This window comes from Nuphar pumila, chromosome 1 (assembly GCF_984573655.1).
Source record: "Nuphar pumila chromosome 1, dmNupPumi1.hap1.1, whole genome shotgun sequence".
NCBI classification, from domain to species: domain Eukaryota; kingdom Viridiplantae; phylum Streptophyta; class Magnoliopsida; order Nymphaeales; family Nymphaeaceae; genus Nuphar; species Nuphar pumila.
This window is the reverse complement of record NC_143249.1, coordinates 34,422,650-34,444,461: the sequence shown is the minus strand read 5'-3', so window position 1 is coordinate 34,444,461 and position 21,812 is coordinate 34,422,650. Positions and strand designations below refer to the sequence as shown.

The 21,812-nt window shown below is 38.9% G+C and overlaps 1 protein-coding gene across 1 annotated transcript in view; it reads right to left on the bottom strand.

Moving 5' to 3' along the window:
- Positions 1 to 20,673, bottom strand: part of LOC149848648 (protein LEAD-SENSITIVE 1-like) — a 46,433-nt gene extending 25,760 nt beyond the window's left edge. Inside the window, exon 1 of the mRNA XM_089996675.1 lies at positions 20,515 to 20,673. Within this exon, the coding sequence (XP_089852801.1) occupies positions 20,515 to 20,608 (94 nt within the window). The 5' untranslated portion in view covers positions 20,609 to 20,673. The remainder of the gene's footprint in view (positions 1 to 20,514) is intronic.
- Positions 20,674 to 21,812: the final 1,139 nt, after the last annotated feature.

Genomic DNA, 21,812 nt, shown 5'->3' with positions numbered 1-21,812 from the left:
TGAATATTTTTTAATTTCTAGCAACCTCTCCACGTTTGCCCTCTCTTCTGCAAAAAGTGTGGTTCGTATTTTTTCTGAACTTGGAAGCACATAACCACTCAAATTACAATTTGCCAAGGATGTTACTAAATCCTTCCAATAAGGATTTCTAGCCGCATTAAATGGGAGTGAACCAGAATAAAAATACCTCCCAACTTTTCTATCCAATTCTTCTCTTTCATATGTATTGAATGCTGCTTGTATCGTTCCTCTACCTCCTAGATTGACTTTTCTTTTTTTTCAGCATCTTCTTGGTGGCTTGCAAATGGCACACTGAGTGCAGAAGAATCGGCCATTGCCTTTCTCTTCTTATATTCTTCTTGTATTTTCTTGTATTGCCTTCGCATTGCCTCATCAACTTTTCTGCAAGCTGAAATGCCATGTCCTGGTATCTTCAACAAATGAGCCTTCACTCTTGCGTAAGACCCAACAAAATCTTTTTCGCAGAGCTTGCATCGAAATCTTTTGTTTCCACCACCTCCTTCTCCAGTTTTTGCAAGTTTATCTACATGTATCCATAGTGGCCCCACATCATCAATCCCACTGCAACTATCAGCAAAACTAGCAGCAGAACTCACATGTTGGGATGAGGATGACGCAAGTCCTTTCCCTTTATCCGTCATTTTTATCCTGAAAACACAAAAAAAAATATATTACAATTTTCAAATCAATTCGAAAACACAGGGAAAAGGGGGGGCTCAGCCCCTCCCCTTCCAACCCAACAAGAGAGCGAGAGCGAGGGGGGCTCGGCCCCTCCCCTGTCGACCCAAAAAAAAAAACAGATGGGGGAGGGGGGCCCTGTCGACCCAAAGAAAAAAAACAGATGGGGCTCGGCCCCTCCCCTGTCGACCCAAAAAAAACAGATGGGGGACTGTCGACCCAAAGAAAAAAACAAGAAGATGGGGGAGGGGCTCGGCACCTCCCCTGTCGACCCAAAGAAAAAAACAAATGGGGGAGGGGCTCGGCCCCTCCCCTGTCGACCCAAAAACGAAAAACATAAAGGGGAGGGGCTCGACCCCTCCCCTGTCGACCCAAAAACGAAAAACATAAAGGGGAGGGGCTCGGCCCCTCCCCTGTCGACCCAAAAAAGAAAAACATAAAGGGGAGGGGCTCGGCCCCTCCCCTGTCGACCCAAAAACGAAAAACATAAAGGGGAGGGGCTCGGCCCCTCCCCTGTCGACCCAAAAAAGAAAAACATAAAAGGGAGGGGCTCGGCCCCTCCCCTGTCGACCCAAAAAAAGAGCTAGATGGGGGAGGGGCTTGGCCCCTCCTGTGCCGAAAAATGAGGGAGCAGGGGAGGCGCAGCCCCTCCCCTGCCGACCCAACAAGAGACCGAGAAAGGGGGGGGGGGGGGGGGGGGTGCTCGGCCCCTCCCCAGCCGACCCAAGAAGAGAGTGAGAGACATACCTGCGAAAGGAGAGGAGGAGCCGAGAGGAGGAGCCTGGGAGGCGGAGCTGGGGGCGGCGGCGCTAGGGGCGGCGGAGCTGAGGCGGCGATGGGAGAGCTCGAGCTCAGGGGGAGAGAGAGGAGAGATTAGGGCAAAAAAAAAAATTGCCCTAATCCTCCTCCTTTTCATCGGGGGGAATTTTTTTTTTTTCGCCCAAAATTGTGGACAAAAATGACCCTGGGTGCGTTGACCGCACCCAGGGTCGTGTTGACCGCACCCGGTGCCGCACCCGCACGCGATCCCGCGTCGCCTCGCGTCGACGCGGGTGCGGCATCTGTTTTGCCGAGTCCCTGTGACATAGATTTGAACTATATAGTCAAGATCGATTTAGATCTTTACTAAACCACTAGTCATTGGACTAGGTCCAACAACTCTATTGGAAGAGCTCTCCAAGCTCTCTTCCTTCTTGTATAAATAGAGGTGATCCCCTCCTTTGTAAGCATCAATGCTTCTTAAGCATTTTGTGTATGAATAAAATATTATTTATTTTTCGAGTGTTCTTCCATTTATACCCTTTCAAGGGTCATGCTTGTAGTGTCTCCAATAGACACCTTTTTGTGAGTTCTTCGTGCATTTGTGAAAGGCCATCATTTTATTACATGGTATCAAAGTTGTAGAGACCTTAAATCTTGAAGAGCTTCCGCCTCGATTTTCGTGCCTCATTTGTAAAAAGTGTTTTATCACGTTGTTCTTGGCTCAAGAAGATTCGTTTAGAGAAAGGAAGACTTCTGCTACAAAAATATTATTTTATCCTCTCTCTTATTCTCTTATCTACTATTTTTTCTTTATCTTCTGTCATCTATTCCTTTCTTATCCTTGTAAAACATAGATGACATGAAAAGATCACCGTCGTACCCATGAAGCAAAATGATACTAATTATGTAATGTGGGCTTTGATTATGAAGCACCACATTTGGGGAAAGCAGTTATAGGGTATAGTGGATGGTTCATAACGAGGGTGATAAAGAGGTTCCTCTAACGGAAGAGAAGAAGAGCAAGGCGTTAGCCACTTATGAAAAGAAATGGAAAGAGTGGAGGATAGGGCATGCAAAAATTATGTTATGGTTAATTAATAGCGTAGACATTAAAAAATGTTATAGTTTTGCTAAGTTCGAACATGTCGATAAGGCTTGGAAATACCTTAAAAATATGTATCCCTTTAAAGATATTGCACATGTGTGCAATCTACAAGACAAAGTTCGAACAATGACTCAAAAAGAAAAAACCATTCGAGAATATTACAACGAGTTGTCCAAACTTTGAGAAGAATTGGCTCTTTTAGACCCAAAATGGCATTGTCCCGAAGACATCGAGCTCCGTAAAAAACAACTTGATATGAAGCATTTTTATCAATTTATAAACGGTTTAAGACCGGAATTTGAGTCGACTAAATCGACTCTTCTTCATCGAGGAAAAGTTTCCTCTATTGTTGATACTATAGAGGTACTAACTATGGACGAAAACAAAATAAAAAAGAATACTCTAAAACCAGAAGATGATTTTGTTCTAGTTGTGTCTACACCAGGTAATCATGTGCGCGCTTACAAGCCACCTCACTTCAACAGACAAAATAGTGACTTTGACAAGAGAAAAATCATTTGTCACCATTGTCATTAACTAGGGCATTGTAGGTCTCAGTGTCCTACAACTTAGATAATTAAGAGAAAAGAAATCGGCAACTGTTGGATCAGAACCCAAAAATCAAGATGCACCAGTTTCTATGGCTCAATTAATGGAGATTCTCCAACCTCTTATCAAAGAAGCTTCCTCCTCATCAGAAGCCTCAATTGGAGCAGTTGTTTCATCCTTCACGGATCCAGGTAACTTTCCTTTGCTTCTTGATTCTAGTGCTTCCTTTCATATAACCCCAAATGACAATAGCTTATCTGAATGTTTCAAAAATAAGTCAAATATGTCAAAAGTTTTTACAGTTGATGGAACCTCTCTTGAAATAGAAGGAATAGGAAATTTTGAAAGAGTCTATAAAACTAAGAAATTTTTTATTCCAGAAGTCAAATATATTCCTAAACTAAATTTAAATCTTTTATTTGTTTCTCAAATAACTGATTATAAATGTAATACCTCATTTTCGCTTCATAGTTGTTGGGTACAGGATCGTTAGTCAGAAAAGCTGAATGGGGAAGGCCATAGAGAAGGAAGACTCTATTACATGGATTTTTTGGAATTGCCTAAGAATGCTTTTTGTTATAATATTCAGAAAATAGAGTTGGATTTGTGGCACAAAAGACTTGGTCATCCTCATATGGCCAAAATCCAATATTTTCTTGATCTTGAAAAATTTTGTAATTATGAAAACTTTACTTGTAAAGATTGTATTCTTGGCCAAATGAAAAGATTACCTTTTTATGATAGAACCGTTGTTTTTTCCAAACTACTTGAATTAGTACATTCGGATGTTTAGGGTCCTGAACCAATTATTTCGAAAGGTGGATTTGCATATTATGTCATTTTTGTTGATGATTTTTCTAAACATACTTCAATTTACTTAAACATAAATCAGAAATCTTTTCGTACTTTTAAACATTTCATAACATGGTTAAAAACAAATTTCAAAATGATATATCCATTTTTTGCACGAATTCAGGGAAAAAAATTATGTTCAAAGAATTCAAAAACTATCTAAAATTACATGGCATTACGCATCAAAGGTCTTGTCCATACACACCGCAACAAAATGGACTGGCTGAACGAAAACATCGCTATATCATGGAAACAACTAGGACTTTATTAATAGCTAGTCATGTTCCAAAGGAATTTTGGGCAGAAGTATTCTTAACTATTACCTATTTTATTAATCGAATGTCATCTTCTTTGAAAAATATTACTCCAATTGAAAAACTAGTGAATCTTTCTCTAGATTACTCTAGATTGAGAGTGTTTGGATGCAAGTGCTTTGTTTTCACCGACAAAAATGACAAACTCTCTCCTCGTGTGATTCCCTGTGCTTTTTTAGGATATGCCGATAATCAAAAAGGCTACAGGTGTTTTGATTTTCAAAATGAAAAACTATATGTATCAAAAAATGTATCTTTTCTTGAAAAAGAAAGCTTCTTTGATTTTGAAAAACCTAAGGAAATCACTGAATATTCCTTCCTAATAGATTTGACCTCAAAACCTATTGAATATGATTTTGAATGTAACTTTGGCAATGATCAAAGTACTATTGATCTCGAAAACAATGATGATAATGAAGAACAAGTCCATAGAGATATTAATTTACAATATTCTAAATAAAGAGAGTCAAATCTTCCATGTGCACTAAAAAAATATTCTGAAGTATCCACCAGAAGGTCATCCCGAGTTTCGAAGCCTCTTGAAAATTTTGTGTCATACGAATCCTTTTCACCCACATACAAGGTAATTATTGCATTAATACACTCATACGAGGAACCATCATCGTACTCTCAAACCAAAAATCATGTAGAATAGATAGAAGCCATGAAAATTGAGTAGATGCACTTGAACAAGCTTCTACTTGGACTATTTAAGATCTTCCTCTAGGTAAGAAACCTATAGGATGTTAAAGGATCTTCATAGGAAGTGCCCTCATCACCAGGTGCCTAAATGGTAACTGGTTCAGTAATTTTATGATGGGCTGACGGAGGAGAACCGTCAAATAGTTGATGCAGCCTGTGGGGATACGTTTATGCTCGAGTGAGGATGAGGCATGGACGTTGTTTGAAACTCTGAGTGAAAACTCCATGCATCATGCTTCCGCTTTACGAGCAAAAAAAGCGACACCAGCCCCCTGGGGGTCCCAAAACAAGGCGGTGATGTATGAAGTAGGAGTTTCCCTTGAGTTGCAAAACAAGGTTGATATTCTAACCCAGAAATTGGATCAGTTATTGTCAAGCTCCTCCCCAGTGCAGCAGGTGTGTGCGTTGTGTGCTAGCCCAGCACATCATGTGACTGAATGTTCATCCGTGTCGCAGTATCCTGAGTTTGTTCAGGAATAGATTCAAGCGGCACAGGGTTTCGCCAAGCCCGCGAACAATCCATTCTCAAACACCTATAATCCTGGCTAGCGAAACCACACCAACTTTTCATGGAGAAATCCACAAAACCAAGCCCCCATTCTTGTCCAGACCCAGGCTCGACTAGGTGGCTACCAACAAGGCTACCAGAGGCCCACTCTTCCTCCCAGTCAGCCTTTGTTTATCCAGGCCCCATATCTAGAGACTTCAACAAGTCAATCTTTTGAGGAGAAGCTCATTCAAGTCATTTCAGACATAAAGGCTAATCTGAACTCCTATTTACAGTCGATAGCAAAGCTTGAGACTCAAATAGGATAGTTGACCGAGGCGTTAAGCAAGCACAACGAAGGAGCTTTACCCAGTCAACCCTAGAGGTAAAGAACCCATGAACTCTGGCTTGGATATGATGGAGACTCACCAAGAGCAGGCCAAGTATGTTATAACCCTCCAGAGTGGAAAGGAGTATCACCCTATCCAGGAAACGACTGTAGAACCTAAGAGTTAAATTAATAACCAGTCGAACTCTATAGAAAGGCCCAAGGAAAGTGGCAAGGCTCCTCAACCTGAGCCATCCACTTCGTATATCCCTAGAGCCCCCTTTCCTAAATCCTTAGAGAAGCCTAAGTCCCTTGGCAAGAAGAAAATCAAGATTCAAGAAATGCTTCAGTTATTCAAGCAAGTACACGTTAATCTTTCCTTGCTTGATGTCATTCAGCAGGTTCCAGCCTATGCAAAGTTTCTGAAGAAGCTTTGCACTCAGAAGAGGAAGTCTAGGTCCAATATACCTAAGAGAGTTTATCTCTCAGAGTATGTGAGTTCAATGCTTAAGCACTAGACTCCACCTAAGCTCAGGACCCAGGGGCCCCCATTATCTCGTGTCATAAGGAACATCACTATGGAGCGTTCCCTGCTCGATCTTGGGGCAAGTGTTAACATCTTGTTGGGTTTTTTTATGATAAATTTAAGATTAGGGAGATGAAGGCTACGCCTATGATCCTGCAGCTTGCAGATCGATTCATAAAGGTCCCACAAGGGATTCTTGAAGATGTTTTGGTCAAGGTGAAGGACTTCTACTTTCTCGTTGACTTCATTGTTCTAGACATGGAGGGCATGGATCACGTTAGGCAGACGTCCATTATTTTGGGATGGCCTTTCTTGGCTACAGCTAATGCGTGCATCAATTGCCGCACTGGGGCCATGGACGTGTCCTTTGACAACAAAAGGATGAGACTGACCATCTTCAATGCTGCCATGGGGCCTATTGATAATGATGCTTGCTTCTAGGTAAACATAGTGTAGGATTTGGTTGAAGCAGAGCCCCTTTGGACGTTGAGTGATCCACCTCAAGATGAGGATGATGAATTGCTCAGAGAAGATAGTACAGATATCATGGAAGTGTTATTGGACTCACCAGACAAGCTTAATTGGACCTGGAAGTTTGAGCCTCTCCCAGACCTGTCAGAGAAACCTACCAAACCCTCAATAGAGTGTTCGCTTGAGTAGTTTAAGTCTTTACCGACTTCACTCAAGTATGCTTTCTTAGGCGACAAGCAAACACTACCTGTGATTATTGTTGTAGATCTGACGAGCACTCAAGAGCACCAATTGCTTCAGGTCCTGCAAGAGCATAAAGCAACGACAGGGTGGTCTGTGGTTGACCTGAAGGGTATAGACCCCTCCTTCTGCATGCACAGGATTATAACGAAAAAGGATGCAAAACCCACTAGAGAAATGCAAAGGATGTTAAACCCTAACATGAAGGAGGTGGTAAAGAAGGAAGTGGTCAAGTGGTTGGATGCAAGGATTATATATTACATCTCTGACAGTCAATGGGTGAGCCTAACTCGGGTTCCTAAAAAGTCAGGACTCACCATGATCATTAATGAGAAAGGAGAAAGTGTCCCAATGAGAACCACAACGAGGTGGCGAGTTTGCATTGATTATAGGAAGTTGAACGCTACGACGAGGAAAGACCACTTTCCGTTGCCATTTATCGACTAGCTTCTCGAGGGACTCGCATGCCAGAGCTATTTCTATTTCCTTGATGAATATTCAGGATACAATCAAGTGATCGTACATCCCGATGACCAGGAGAAAACCACTTTCACCTGTCCTTATGGCACCTTCGCCTTTAGACGTATGTTGTTTGAGCTTTGTAATGCCCCGGCTACTTTTCAAAGGTGCATGATGGCCATCTTCTTGGATACGGGGAATAACGTCCTAGAGATTTTTATGGATGACTTCTCTGCAGTGTTGTGAAAAGCGTTGACGCGTAGCGAGGCACTCTACCAAAATCTGAGGCGAGGCGTAAAGCATACGCCTCAATTTTTTTTTAACTTAAAAAAACTATAAAAAATATCTAAAAATATAAAAAAATAAAAAAATCTTTATTGATGAAGCAACAACCAACAGGAAATAAAAAATCTCACATAAATACTGAAAAATATGAGATTAACGTATAAAAGTAACATTAATGCAACAACTTAATCTATGTAAGTTTCTAGAAAATAAAACATGGGCATTCATTAAATAAAAAATTAACATTAACAATGAAATGCATCTTAGCATTAGCAATACAATGTCATAATTAGAAAATGCATGTTAGCATTAACAACCAAATGTTAATATATTTGTCCAAAACACTTCAAAATGAGAGTGTTAGCATTCACAATTGCAATTGAAAGACCTAAAAAAACATATAAATGGCTATAGCTCTATGATATGAATTAGGGTCTAGGCTCGTCTTATGTCCTGTCATCATCAATATCTAAGTCTTCAATGTCACCATCTGAGGAATCCATATAAATAGGTTCTTCTTATCTTCATTCTCTCTGACTCTTCATCATCTGCACTTTCTTTTTCCACATCCTCGGTCACTTCTTTTGCTTTTCTTTTTCCTGTAATAAAAAATAATGTATTAAATACTTATTTTATGTAATTAAAAATATATATTTATATTCATAGCAAGGTAAAAGGAATTTAGCTTTACCTCAATCTCTTGAAGACTTGTCTTGCCTAGAACCAGTTTGTGAATCAAGTGAAGTGACTTTTTAATAGGCACATGCTCAATGGCATTTATGTTGAAGTTCGAATTCAACCATGAATCTTCCAATCAATTGGGATCACTAAGCAACACTGGATCTTCCTTCTCCACAATCCACTCATCGTCTGAGTCTATATGATCTAAACATATAGAGTCTTTGGTAGCCCTCTGCCTCATATTTCTCTCTCTTAATTTCATATTGTACATTACAAAAACCAATGCATTCATTTTCTCTTGTTCAAGCCTCTGTTTTGTATGCGCCTATAATTTTAAATCATTAATAATCAATTATAAGATAATTACACTTATAAAAAATGTATTTCAAAAATAAAATACAAAGTCACAAATCAATGAAAAAGTACTCCAATTCCTCTCACAGCTCGATGCACTGCATGTCAAACTTAGAATTCGAATTGCAAAATTCATCAACTCAAGATTTTTGTGCCCAAACGAACTCCACCAATCAGTTGCATTCAAATAAAACAATACAAAATTGATAAAAACATTAATAATGTCATAATTAACAAAAACATAAAAAAATATTAAATAACAACATAATTGCAAACTTACCAAGACTTTTTAATTTTCTTGTTGTAACATATGCCTCTCTACCAAACAACCCCTTTGTCTTTTTAAATGCATCGATTTGTGTTGTAATTTTCAACCAAACATTTGCATCAGAAACCAACTTTTCAACACAATCATAAAAGTCACTCATAACTTCTCCATCCGGGTTGAAGTTGTCAGCATAATGAAAATGTAGATTTAAATAATAGGTATTTACATGCAAAGGCTTATGAAGTTGTAAGTCCCATCATCTATCAATGATATCCCAAGTAGGTTTATATTTTCTTTTAACCTTGTTAAGGTTTGAAGCAATTTTCTCTTTGAAAACCACATGTGCTTGTTTTTGGATCACTACATGATCCACTGGTTTCTTTGTTCACATTATCGTCTGTTGATGATACAAAATAAACACTCCTCCTGATATCCAACTTGTTTTGTTATTCCTCTTGTTTTTTTTTTGCTTCTCATCCCTTAGATGATTCTGAAAAAAATCTGTTCACATCAGGTAGAACCGCTTCGCACATGCTTACACCATATTTTGTGTCAGCTAAGTGATGCTTTAACCTATAGACGCCTTCTGTAGTCTGTTTATGACAGTAATTGCAAATTAATGTCCTACGAGTTTGAGATCTTTAGTAGGATTTGGAACTTTAGCTCCATGATCTCATCCTACATCTTTTCTTGTTGTTCAACTGCAAAAATGCATGTAAGAAAATATATATTAACTCAAAAAATTAGATTCATATTCAATAAGAATCAACATATACAACTTAAAAACTAATTAAATATATTTTGTTATGGCAAAGAAGAAATTAGTCATTTCGGTCACATTTATTTTTCATCCACATTCTCTAGTGTTCATGCGCAGGCACATGCATTCATATATTAATTCAGAATCACTACAATTATCTGTTGACCATACTGAGCCACCCACAGGAGAAAAAAATGCACTTTCATACCAACCTTGGTGTTTAATTAGTTGTCACATGCTAGTAATTAACTGAGCATATACATTGATGACAAGAATCAGTGATGCCCCATATGATCAATAATGGTATATATTGTTTTATTAGCATGGATTTGGTCGCTAAAGTTATTGATTGGTTTTGATGTGCTTAGCATAGTTTATTTACTCTTTTAACAGGCTTAATCATCATAGATAGGTTGTAAGACTATAAGAAGATATAGATGCAAATTTGACCCTACTCATCATGTCGTAGTCAACTTTACCACATGAAAAATAAGCACAGAATCCACAAAATAAACATGATCCAAGGATTGGTTTTGGCCTTTGAGTTTGGATCTATAGAAAACACATAATGTACTGCTAGAATGAGTCAAATCATGTGTCGTTCTGCATCTGGTTACATGCGTTCTAAATCAATAGACAGAAAAGAAAGCATAGTTCAATGGCACATATATAGAGCAACACATGTAGGTGCAAATGTTGGTTTGTTACCACTAACTAGCTAGCTAGCAACTAATGTTGACCCGAGTCATGATGCAAGTGGAGAACCCAGAAACAGAGGCTTTACAAACAAAACAAATACAGGCATTAACAAAAAACAATATGCAGATTAACGAAAATACAGGCATCCACAGAGTTTGCAAGGTCCAGCCAAACTCTGTGTTTTTTATACATGCAGGATCTGTTAGAACATTATACATGCAGGGTCTATTAGATCAGTTTTCACCAGATCTGATCTGTAAAAGAAGGAAAAGTGAGAAGAAAAAGATAGAAGAAAGAGGAGACGCTGAGTCGATTTTGCTGCACACAGGCTCACGATTTTTCATTCATTATCGTAGCCTGGTTTAATGTATTTAAGCATTAGGTATTAGGTTACAACTTATGGACATGATTGTCCTATAACAAGTTACAATATTACATTCGTGCCCCAGTAAACACGTCAATGCGCAATCCCAGTTTGGGTGTGGGTCAGACCCAAACTGGGTCCAGCACTACACTTAATACCCTCCCTCAAGTTGTGCATGATCTTAAACCATGGACAACTTGTTCTTCAGGAACCAAAATCTGTTTTTCGTCAAGCCCTTTGTAAATAAATCCGCCACCTGGTCTTCCGTAGGAATGAAATGAGGCTCAATCTCTTTGTCTTCAACCTTTTGTCGAACGAAATGTTGATCTATCTCAATGTGTTTTGTCTTACTGTGGAAAATAGGATTAAAGGATATATTAATGGCACTTTGATTGTCACACAATAAAATAGACTTGGAGATCTGTTCCTCCAATTCATTCAACAAATGTCTTGTCCAAGTAGCTTCAGCATTTGCAGCAGCCATTGAGCGATATTCAGCTTAAGTACTTGATTTAGCTACTGCTTTTTATTTTCTACTGCTCCAGGATACTAAGTTTTCCCCAAGAAAGATGCAATATCCGGAAACCGACCTCCTTTCATCAGGATCGCCTGCCCAGTCCGCATCACTGTAGATCATGACATCATGCATGCTTTCTCTTTTCCAACTTTTCTGATACACCAACCCATCTCCAATGGTACCTTTTAAGTATCTCAACACTCTCTTGACTACATCCATATGCCCTATTTGTGGCTCATGCATGAACTGCGACACTTGATTGACAGAATAAACAATGTCAGGGCGAGTAAAGGTAAGATATTGAAGCATGCCAACTACACTTCGATATCTTGTAGGATCTTGGTACAAATCTCCATCCTGTGAACTGAGCTTTTGATGTAAGACACTTGGTGTAGACAAAAGCTTGCAATCTTGCATACCAAATTTCTTCCATAAATCCAGTATGTATTTATGATGTGTCAAGGTCAGGTAACCATCCTTACTGTCTACCTCGACCCCAAGAAAATAACGCAAATCTCCCAAATCTTTCATCTTAAACCTTTGACTTAATAGTCCTTTTATTTCTTCAATGTGATTCATTGAATTCCCTGTAACTATAATATCATCAATATATATCAACAACAAGGTGGTTATACCTTTATCCTTGAAGATAAATAAGGAGTGGTCTAAGAGAGATCTACAGAACCCATGCCTCCGTATTTCTAAGGAGAAACTCTCAAACCACGAGCGTGAGGCCTGCTTCAAACCATATATGGCTCTTTTTAGTCTGCATACATATGTGCTTGGGTCTCCCTCAGCATATCCTGGAGATTGTTCCATGTAAACTTTTTCCTTCAAGTCTCCATAAAGAAATGCATTTTTGACATCTAACTGACTCAATGTCCATCCATGTTTGACGGCTAAAGACAATATAATTCTTATTGTCCCCATTTTAACCACGGGACTGAAAGTCGCATCATAATCCTGACCATATTCCGGTGTAAACCCCTTTGCAACAAGTCTTGCTTTGTGTCGTTCTATAGTGTCATCGGGTTTGTATTTGATTTTATAAACCCACTTGTAATCAACAATATTTTTGTTAGGGGGTCTGGCAACAATTTCCCATGTCTGACATTCATGAGGCGCTTCCACTTCTTCATTCATGGCCTCAATCCATTTGTTTGATTTCACAGCATGATGAAACCCTATGGGTTCATCATGCTTATCAACCTGAGACAGAAAAAGTTGAAGATCCATAAAAAGATTATTGTAGCTGACCCACCTGTCAATAGGATGTCTGATTCTATTCGAACTCCTCAAGTTTCCAACAGGCACATAAGTATTTGATCCAATGTGAGGAGCAGGGGGAGTACCCTTTTCTCTTCGCACATACAAATACCCTTTAAATTTGTCAATAGGATGCGATTGTGGGTCTGCCCCTTCTTCAGTATGTGAAGTTCCACCGACCTGATCACCAGATTGAGGTAAGCATGCTTGACCTGAGTCAATATTATTTTGGTCAGCCGAGTTTGTTTCTTGAGTACAATGAGGTGAGCAATCACCATAAGCATCTGCAAATAATTTTGCATTCATCCACGGATGATAAACTTCTTCTCTGGGAATCCTTCGACAGGTATTAAATGATACATCTCCAAGATTATTCTCGTCAAACATAACATTCCTGAAAATCTTAACACGCTTAGTCATGGGGTCGTAACACCGATAACCTTTATAATCATCATCATATCTCATAAATCTACACTTGGAAGCCTTTGGTTGGAATTTGTTCATGAGAGAATCATCAATATGAACATAACAAATGCATCCAAACACACGCAGAGCATTATAATCGGGTTGAATGTCAAAAAGAAAACTGAATGGTGAACTATTTTGCAAAATTGTCATAGGCAAACGATTTATAATATAGACAACTGAATGGAATGCTTTTGTCCACAGACTAATGGGAAGATTACTGTCGTGCATTATGCTCATGGCCGTTTCAACAATGTCTATGCTTTCTCTCAGCGACCCCATTTTGTTGTGGCGTATGTGGACAAGACACTCTACGCTTTATTCCATTACTTTGGAGAAAATCAGTAAAATCCTTCGATGTATACTCACCACCTCCATCACAATGAAAATGCAGAATATTGGTAGAGAAATGGTTTCGAACAAAGGCATGAAAGTTGCGAAATATGGAAAAAAAGTCTCAGACTTATGCTTCATAAAGAATATCCAAGTATCAATGAGAGTAGTTGTCAATAAAGATGAGATAATATCTGCTACCAGAAGAAGAGCATACGGGCGCAGGACCCCAAACATCTGAATAAACAATTTCAAAGGATCTTGAAGCTCTTTTATTTATAGAATCAAAAAGAAGTACATGACTCTTACGCATCTGACAACTGGGACACTTTTTATTACTTATCTCAAGAGCTAAGCTTGATTTAGGAATTAATTTGCTTGATACAAGTTTCTCAAGAAAAGAATAACTGCAATGGCCAAGGCGATCATGCCAAAGACTTGGCTTATTACATTTGGAAAGACTAAAAACAGACTCAGGACCTGACTTAGATAACTCAGACTGAAAGGACTTAGACTTCAATAAGGGCTTCAAGACGGGACTGGTACGCGCAAATGGATCTTTCTTGAAGATGTACATATTTCATTTTCGCTCCCCTTCAGTGAATGTCTCCCTCGTTTGAAGATCCTTGACATACACAAAAGAGGGAGTGAATTCAACATAAGAATGTGTATCATCAACAAGTTTAGACACAGAGATGATGTTCTTTTTTATGTTAGGAGCATGAACAACATTTGACAAATTGAGAGACGATTTTGACAGAAGAATAATTACATTACCAATGTGAGAAATGTGATGGTGAGATCCATCTCCAGTAACAATACTATTTTTACCAAAGGAACCGAGTTCGAGAGCTTACCAACATCGCCTGTAACATGGCTCCTGAATCAACATACGATGATCCTTGATCATTCTGTTTCAAGTGTAACCCAGACAGAGCTGCCAGCAAAAGTTGTTTCACCTCCCCATCAGACTTGGTAACATTATCTTCCTTCTTGCTCTCAATGTTTTGCAATTTGCCTTTATTTTGAGGATTAAACCAGCAATTTGCCTTAATGTCCCTTTTATTGCACAGGTAACATGTTGGGATAACTCTGAGTTTGGTTCTTCGCATTAGAGTTGAACGACATATTGGGTGTGGGAAGCAAACCTGGACCTGCAAATCTACCACGACCTCTTCCTCCTCTGAAGCCATTTCCTCCACGACCACGACAAAAGGAGAACCCAGTGGCTAAGACATCTTGGGAGTCAGATTGAGCACCAGAATCTTCAGTGATGCCTTTCAATGACATTTCGTATTGTAGAAGTTTTGCTCGGAGGTCTTCAAATGTGGGAAGCACGGGCAAGCACAACAATGATGTCACTAATACATGATAATCTGGGCCTAAACCATTCAATGTTTGTTGCACTTTATCCTTGTCCGGCACTTCACATCCAATAATGACTAGTTGATCTGTAATAGTTTTCATCTTATTCAAGTAATCCATGATAGATAGATCACCTTTCTTAAGAAGTTGGAATTCACGCTTGAAAAATAAAACTCTTGCTTTAGATATCTGAGAGTATGTCTGTGTCAACCTGTTCCACAATTCCATCATTGTGCAGTCGTCGGGGATAGCAACTAGTACTTCCTGAGACAAGGTAGACGTGATGTAAGCAATTAATGCCTGATCTTTTCTCATCCAAGAGACATAATCCGGGTTGCGAACAAGGTGAGTAGATGAAGCCTCATGAGCGTTTGTTTCCTCCTTTGCAATGAACTCTGGTGGGACTGGAATTGATCCATCCAGATGACCAAAGAGATCTTGGCACTTAATAAAAGGAACTATTTGTCTCTTCCAAGTCAGGAAATTGGAATTATTTAATTTTTCAGAAACAAGTTGGCTAAGGAAGTTTGATGACAAACCGGACTGGGTTGAAGAAGAATCCATGGTTATGAGATACGAGAATATAAAATGGAAAACACTCTAAGAAAGAAGCAATCAAATGACTACTTAAAACTCAAGATAGTGTGACTGTTTAAAATCAGTCCAGAAGGGCCTTTTTTTCTTTTTCTTTTTTTTGCAGATATCAGATCACGAGAGTATTCAAATTATCAATTCAATATTTATGAATCAAGCCAAAGCACAATTAATCAACGTTGTGAATATTCAAGTTATCGGATCATGTGAACAAGTGTCAGATCACGTTGATTAACCGAGTTTTCAGATTAATCAACGATGAGTATTCAGATAAAGGAATGAGAAAACAAATTTAAGAGAAAGGAAAGCACGAGTTTTTGCTTGAAATATAGCGGCGATTCAAGAGATGTTGATTAATCGTGTTTTCGGAATAATCAATGATCAATTTTCAGATGAAAGAATGAGAAAACAGATTTTAGAGAAGTAAGAAAGAAGAAATCGTGTTTTCAGATGAAGGAAGAAAGAAGAAACCACGAGTTTCAAGAAAGGGTTTCAGATGAAAACACGAAAGTGCTTTCAGGAAAAAGAAAATCTAGATGAGAAGAAGAGATCGTACCTTTGAGAGAAAATATGATAACACAGATTGTGGAAGAGGGAAAGTTTCCTGACCGAAATCATATATTCTCTATGGTCATACCTTTTGGAATCAATACTGAGCCCTAGGTCCAACCGTGCTCTGATACCATGTTAGAATATCAGTTTTCACCAGATCTGATCCGCAAAAGAAGGAAAAGTGAGAAGAAAAAGATAGAAGAAAGAGGAGACGCTGAGTCGATTTTGCTACACACAGGCTCACGATTTTTCATTCATTATTGTGGCCTGGTTTAATGTATTTAAGCATTAGGTATTAGGTTACAACTTATGGACATGATTGTCCTATAACAAGTTACAATATTACATCTGTGCCCCAGTAAACACGTCAATGCGCAATCCCAGTTTGGGTCTGGGTCAAAACCAAACTGGGTCCAGCACTACACTTAATAGAGCCTAGCCAAACTTTGTGTTATTATACTTGCAGATTAACAAAAATACATGCATCCACAGAGTTTGTAGGGTCCAACCACACAAAAAAAATACATGCATTTTTTATAAGAGATGGTGAAAAAACAATATGCAGATTAACGAAAATACAGGCATCCACAGAGTTTGCAGGTTCCAGCCAAACAAAAATATAGGCAACCACAGAAATGCAATGACAGGGTCCAGCCAAAAAACTAGAAAAAAATGGCATTTTTTCTCATATGTTTTTATACTTGAACAGTAAAAAAAAAGAAAAAAATTAGTTGCACATCATCAGCTTCTATTGGCAGCCAAATGAGAATCATGATTCTCAAAAATTAGAATTAGAATCGATCAAGAAATACGAGAGGGAATGTTTGTTACGTGAGAAAAAAATGAGAGAGAAGGAGACTGCGTGTGAGAAAAAAATGAGAGAAAGGTTGTGTGAGAAAAACGAGAGAGGTTGCGTGAGAAAAAATGAGAGAGAAAGAAAAAAAAACTAGAGACGAGAGAGAGAGTACCTGATTCGGGGCTCCACCACAAGAGAGACAATGTTGTGAGAGTTGAGAGAGAGAGACTGTTGTGAGAAAAAAAAACAGACAGAGAGAGGCGTAAGAAAAATGAGGGTTTCGACCCTCATTAGGGTCAGGGGCAGTTTATTTAAGCCCTAACTTTTGGTCAAATGAGGGCTTTGACCCTCATTAGACCAAATGCATTGAGGCGTATACGCCTCTTCCTAAGGCGCACCTCGCCTCGAGGCGTGCGCCTCAAGGCCTATGAGGTGCATGCCTCAGGGCTTTTGCGCTTTACACATGTGCCTCAAGAGATAAAGCCCTTCGCCTTGAGGCGAGGCGCGCTTTTTTGCGCCTTGAGGCGCGTTTTTAATAACATTGTTTCTCTGTATATGACTCTTCTTTTGAGGATTGTCTCCAAAAGCTTACTCATATGCTTAAACGATGCATAGAGACAAATCTGGTATATACAGGGCATGGATGTTTGTGGGTAGCATCACTGCAAACCCTCACGAGACCTTACTCGTCTACTAGAGTAACCTAGGGGTTTAAAGAGCTTATTGCATATGTTAAATGCAACCGTGATTCCTACGAAAGTAAATTAGGCTAGTTAGTTGTTTTGATTATTTTATTTGTGTTTTTCAGTAGTTTAGAGTAGGTTACTCGAGGACTAGCAAATATTAAGCATGGAAGAATTTAATCATGCATAAATTACATGTATTTTTATACAATTTATGCATGAATTTCATTGATTTTAATGTTAAAATACCCATGGTTGATGAATTTTATTGTTTTTGTGTGCAAGAAGCTTTTGGTGCGAATTTCATCTAAATCGAGTGTGATTCGGGTATTTTAGAGTTATTTCAAAGCAGTTAGAGCAAAAATCTGGAGTCAAGATCCAAATCCTTCATGCTCCAATCTCAAATCCAGTTGTGCAAAGGTTAAAAAGTCCAACCATAGGGGGCACACCTTGGAATTATTATGAAATAATGGTATTTGTAGTGTAGTTTTAGAAATAAGTATTACTTTTGAGTGTTTTTTGAAAATAGAAATGTTAGAAGTGTTTTTAGGAATTTAAAAATTAATAAAGTTAGCATAATAAATAGGTTAGAAAACCTAAGGAGAAGCTGATTTTTCCCTTAGGAGTTGCCCCCCCCCCTCTTTCCTCCTCTTCTTTCCCAATGTGGAGAACTCTCTCTCCCTCTTTCTTCTTTCTTCTTTCTTCTTTCTTCTTTCTTCTTTCTTCTTTCTTCTTCCTATCCACGTGAGTTTCATGTGCAGCAGCCGAGAGCTTGATGTGGCATCACTCCTCACGTTGTGGGCAACCTCTGAGAGGCAGTATCATAGGGGAGATCCGCTCTTTTCTCAACCCAATCCAAAATCAATAACCATCGACGGTAAGTTCCTTCTTCTACCCCTTCTTTAGATTTTTAGGGTTTCTTGCATATAGATCAGATTTTGTTTTATTCTTCTTGCATATTTAGATCTACTCTCTATGATTTTTGTGTATTAGGATCGTTTAGACTCATTGTTTTAAATTTTAGATTTTTTATTTTGGCCAAAAAACTCTTTTCTTCACCGGCCGAATTTTCTATGTCAGGCCTGAATTTTCTGGTTTGATAAACAGATTGTTTCGACCGATCCAGAAGGAGTTTAAGGCTGAAATTTTAGTATGTGTTAGATGTGTGTTTCTAGAGTATTCCCTCCAAATTTTAGCTCAATCCGACCAGGGGTTGGGATTTTACGGTCATTTTACTGAAGTTGGTTTTCTGGCCCTGCATAAATCCGACATCCGGTTTTAGTTGCAGTGATTTTTGAAAATGAATTTTTTTTTTACAAGTGTTGAGTTTTTCTTGCCTATGTGTGATTAGACATGTTTAGAAAGTGTCTAGATATTTTTGCCTGATTTTTAGAGTTGTCTAATTTCAATTTTGGAAGACTCCAAAGAGAGAGAGTCATTCTCCTTTTTTGATCTTCCATTCTTGGACTTTTCATTTTTCTAAATTGGAAAGTCCAACTTGAAAATCGTTTCCTTTCCCTCTTCCTAAATTTGAATTTTTTTAAGAGGAAGGTTCTCTTGTGTGTGTTAGGCAACTAGAGACCTCTCTCCTAGGAAGGGAGGGTCATCACCCACCTAGACCTAACCTAACCTAGCCTAGCTAGGTCGGCTAGGTCCGATGGGTCGGTCTAGTCAAAGTAATCTAGTTGGGTGGACTAAGTCCTTTATTGGTTTGTGTTCTTTGTCTTTAGTAAGTCAAGTCTTGTGGGGTAAGTTAGGTCACCCAAGTTAGGTTTAGGACACGTCCAGACCTAGTCTAAGGTCTGACCAAGTTAAGCTAGGTTAAGTTAAATTAGGTAGAGTAGTTTTGTCAAGTTTTCGGTGACTAAGTGTCTTGGGGTGTATTTGGTGAGTTTTTAGTGTCTTAGTTGAGTTACTTTGTATGTGTTAGGTGCTCATTTTTATCAGAAAATCAGAACCTAAAATTAAGTTTTGAGTGCTTAAGTTTAGTTGAGTCTTTATCAGGTCACTAACATATAGAAACAGTTTTGTCGTTTGTGTTTCCGTTTTGTGTGATTGCAGGTGGCCTCAATGAGCACTAAGGTGGACAAGGTGATTGAAGTGGATGCACTAGAGTTTCTTGCACACGGGTTGAAGGAAGCTAGCTCGAGATTATATTTGAAGTTTTTATTTTCTTGTTTTTATAGTTAGGGAATTAGGCCATTTTTATCATTTTTAGATTGTAATTTTTATTGTCGCTCGTGCTTTTGTAATAGGTTTTGTGCACATTTGCTTTCATACTCTTTTCTATTTTTGAGGAAATAAAGAGTGTTATTTGTTTGGAATACTTGTTCTGTGGTTCGACCCGGACTTTACCACTTTTGTGTGAGCCGGTTATTTAGATTTGATGTACGGTTTACACTTGATTTTCATTAAAAATATCTTTTAAAATAGCTTAAAAAAAAAACTAAGTCAATGATAATCCTAAAAGCCCGAAACTAAGTCAATGATCATCCTAAAAGCCCTATGAGAAAATTTTCCATAATTACATTGAAAAACAATGAAGTGGATGAAGTACATTACTCTTTTAAAAACAGCCATCGAATTCAACTTTGAAAGTGCACCAGCCTAAACAATTTCCTAAACCCATCTGATCTTGTTTTTGTCATAGCATTACAGTATTAACCTTGGGATATGCCTAGCACACAGTTACCAGAAGCGTGTTGCTACGTAGGGAAGCTCGCTTCGGAAGCGAGAAACTCTTAGCTTCCCTGAAAGAAGGGGAAGATTTGGGAAACTCGCTTAGCTAATAATTTTACCATCAATCGACCAGTTTTCCCTCAAATCCTTCAATGTCGAGTTTTTATCCGTCGTATTCAACAAAAGCAGGAAGGAAACCAACAAATACGATTTCTCTCGTGGAGAAATTCAATCAAACGAACCACAATCTCGAGCAGAATCCAAGCAATAGAACATGATAAGATGAAAATGACGTGAAAAATAAGATACAAGGAGAAATGAAAGAATCGATCATGGAGAAGGAAGGAAAAGAGGGTAACCGTGGTGGGCATAGATGTAGGCCTTCCTCCAAGAGTAAATGTGATCTCCAGGCCTTAGGGCATCCCGATCGATCCTGTTCGACAGAACCCCCATCTCCTTTCCCCCCTTTCTTTTCTCCTGCAACAGAGAGAGAGAGATTGGGAGGAAGACGCGTCGATAAAACCGCGTTTTGAGTTGCTTTTGCCTGCGTACGAATATCACACGAACACGGCTAAAAGGACACATGACGGGTTATTTTTGTGGAATTTTTTAAATAGAAACAGTATACAAGTGGACACGACACAAGAGTGAATTGGAGTATCCCTGTGAAGAATTGCTTATAGGCGGTTCGGGTTAGGAACGGATATTCCAAAAATTGGAAACTGGTTATTCAGATTCGCTAAAAGAAAACTGCACCCGATACGTAGTAGATCTCAGGTTTGGTTTTAGTCAATGTTGTCTCGGGATGTCAATGAATCGGATTTTATCCCGTATCTGACCAAATTTGATTCCGCTTAGTTGCATTTGACAAGCCAAAACCACATCTGATTATAACTGGATGCCGATATGGTTTTGATTTTTTCTGCATAATATCCTAGTATGACATGTCCAAATCTGTTTACTTGTGAAAAGTAGATTTGGTATGAGCTTTTTACCTTCCCAGTCCGAATCTGAATCCAAATTGGAATAGCTAACATCCTAGTAGCCACATCTGATCCGAACCATTTACACACATAGGAGGTGAGCTAAGAGATTAGTAAATCCTGATTGCCAATGGAAACAGATACCATCTAGGGCTGCAAATAGGTCAGGTTTGTACCCAAAATTACTGAGAAACACAAACCGAGTAATATGCAGGTTGAGTTTGGATTATGATTTTTGCCGGACTGGTCTGTTTTATCTTTTGTTAGTCAGATGTGCAGTTTGATTGCACACTTTTAGTGTGCTACTGCACCTGATCCACAAGGGATGGCAGTGGAACGGGTGAAAGTAGGGCCTTGCCCCGCTTCGCATTGTTTGGACCCGGGATGAATGACATGAAATGGGGATGGAGGTTAAAATCAAAATCCGTGCAGGGATGGAGGCGGGGATGGACTTACACTTTCTCCTACCCCACCTTTTTCAGCCTCATCCTGTCCTCAATCCCTGTTAGTAAAATGCTAAAATACTCTTTAGGGATTACGGTAGACAAAGGAAAAACACGGCCCGCCTCACCTCATTTGGAGCAACGATGGAGGACAAGAAACAGGGATGGAAGTTAAAATCAAAACCTATGCAGGGATGGAGGGCGGAATTTTTAGACAGGGTAGGGGTGGAG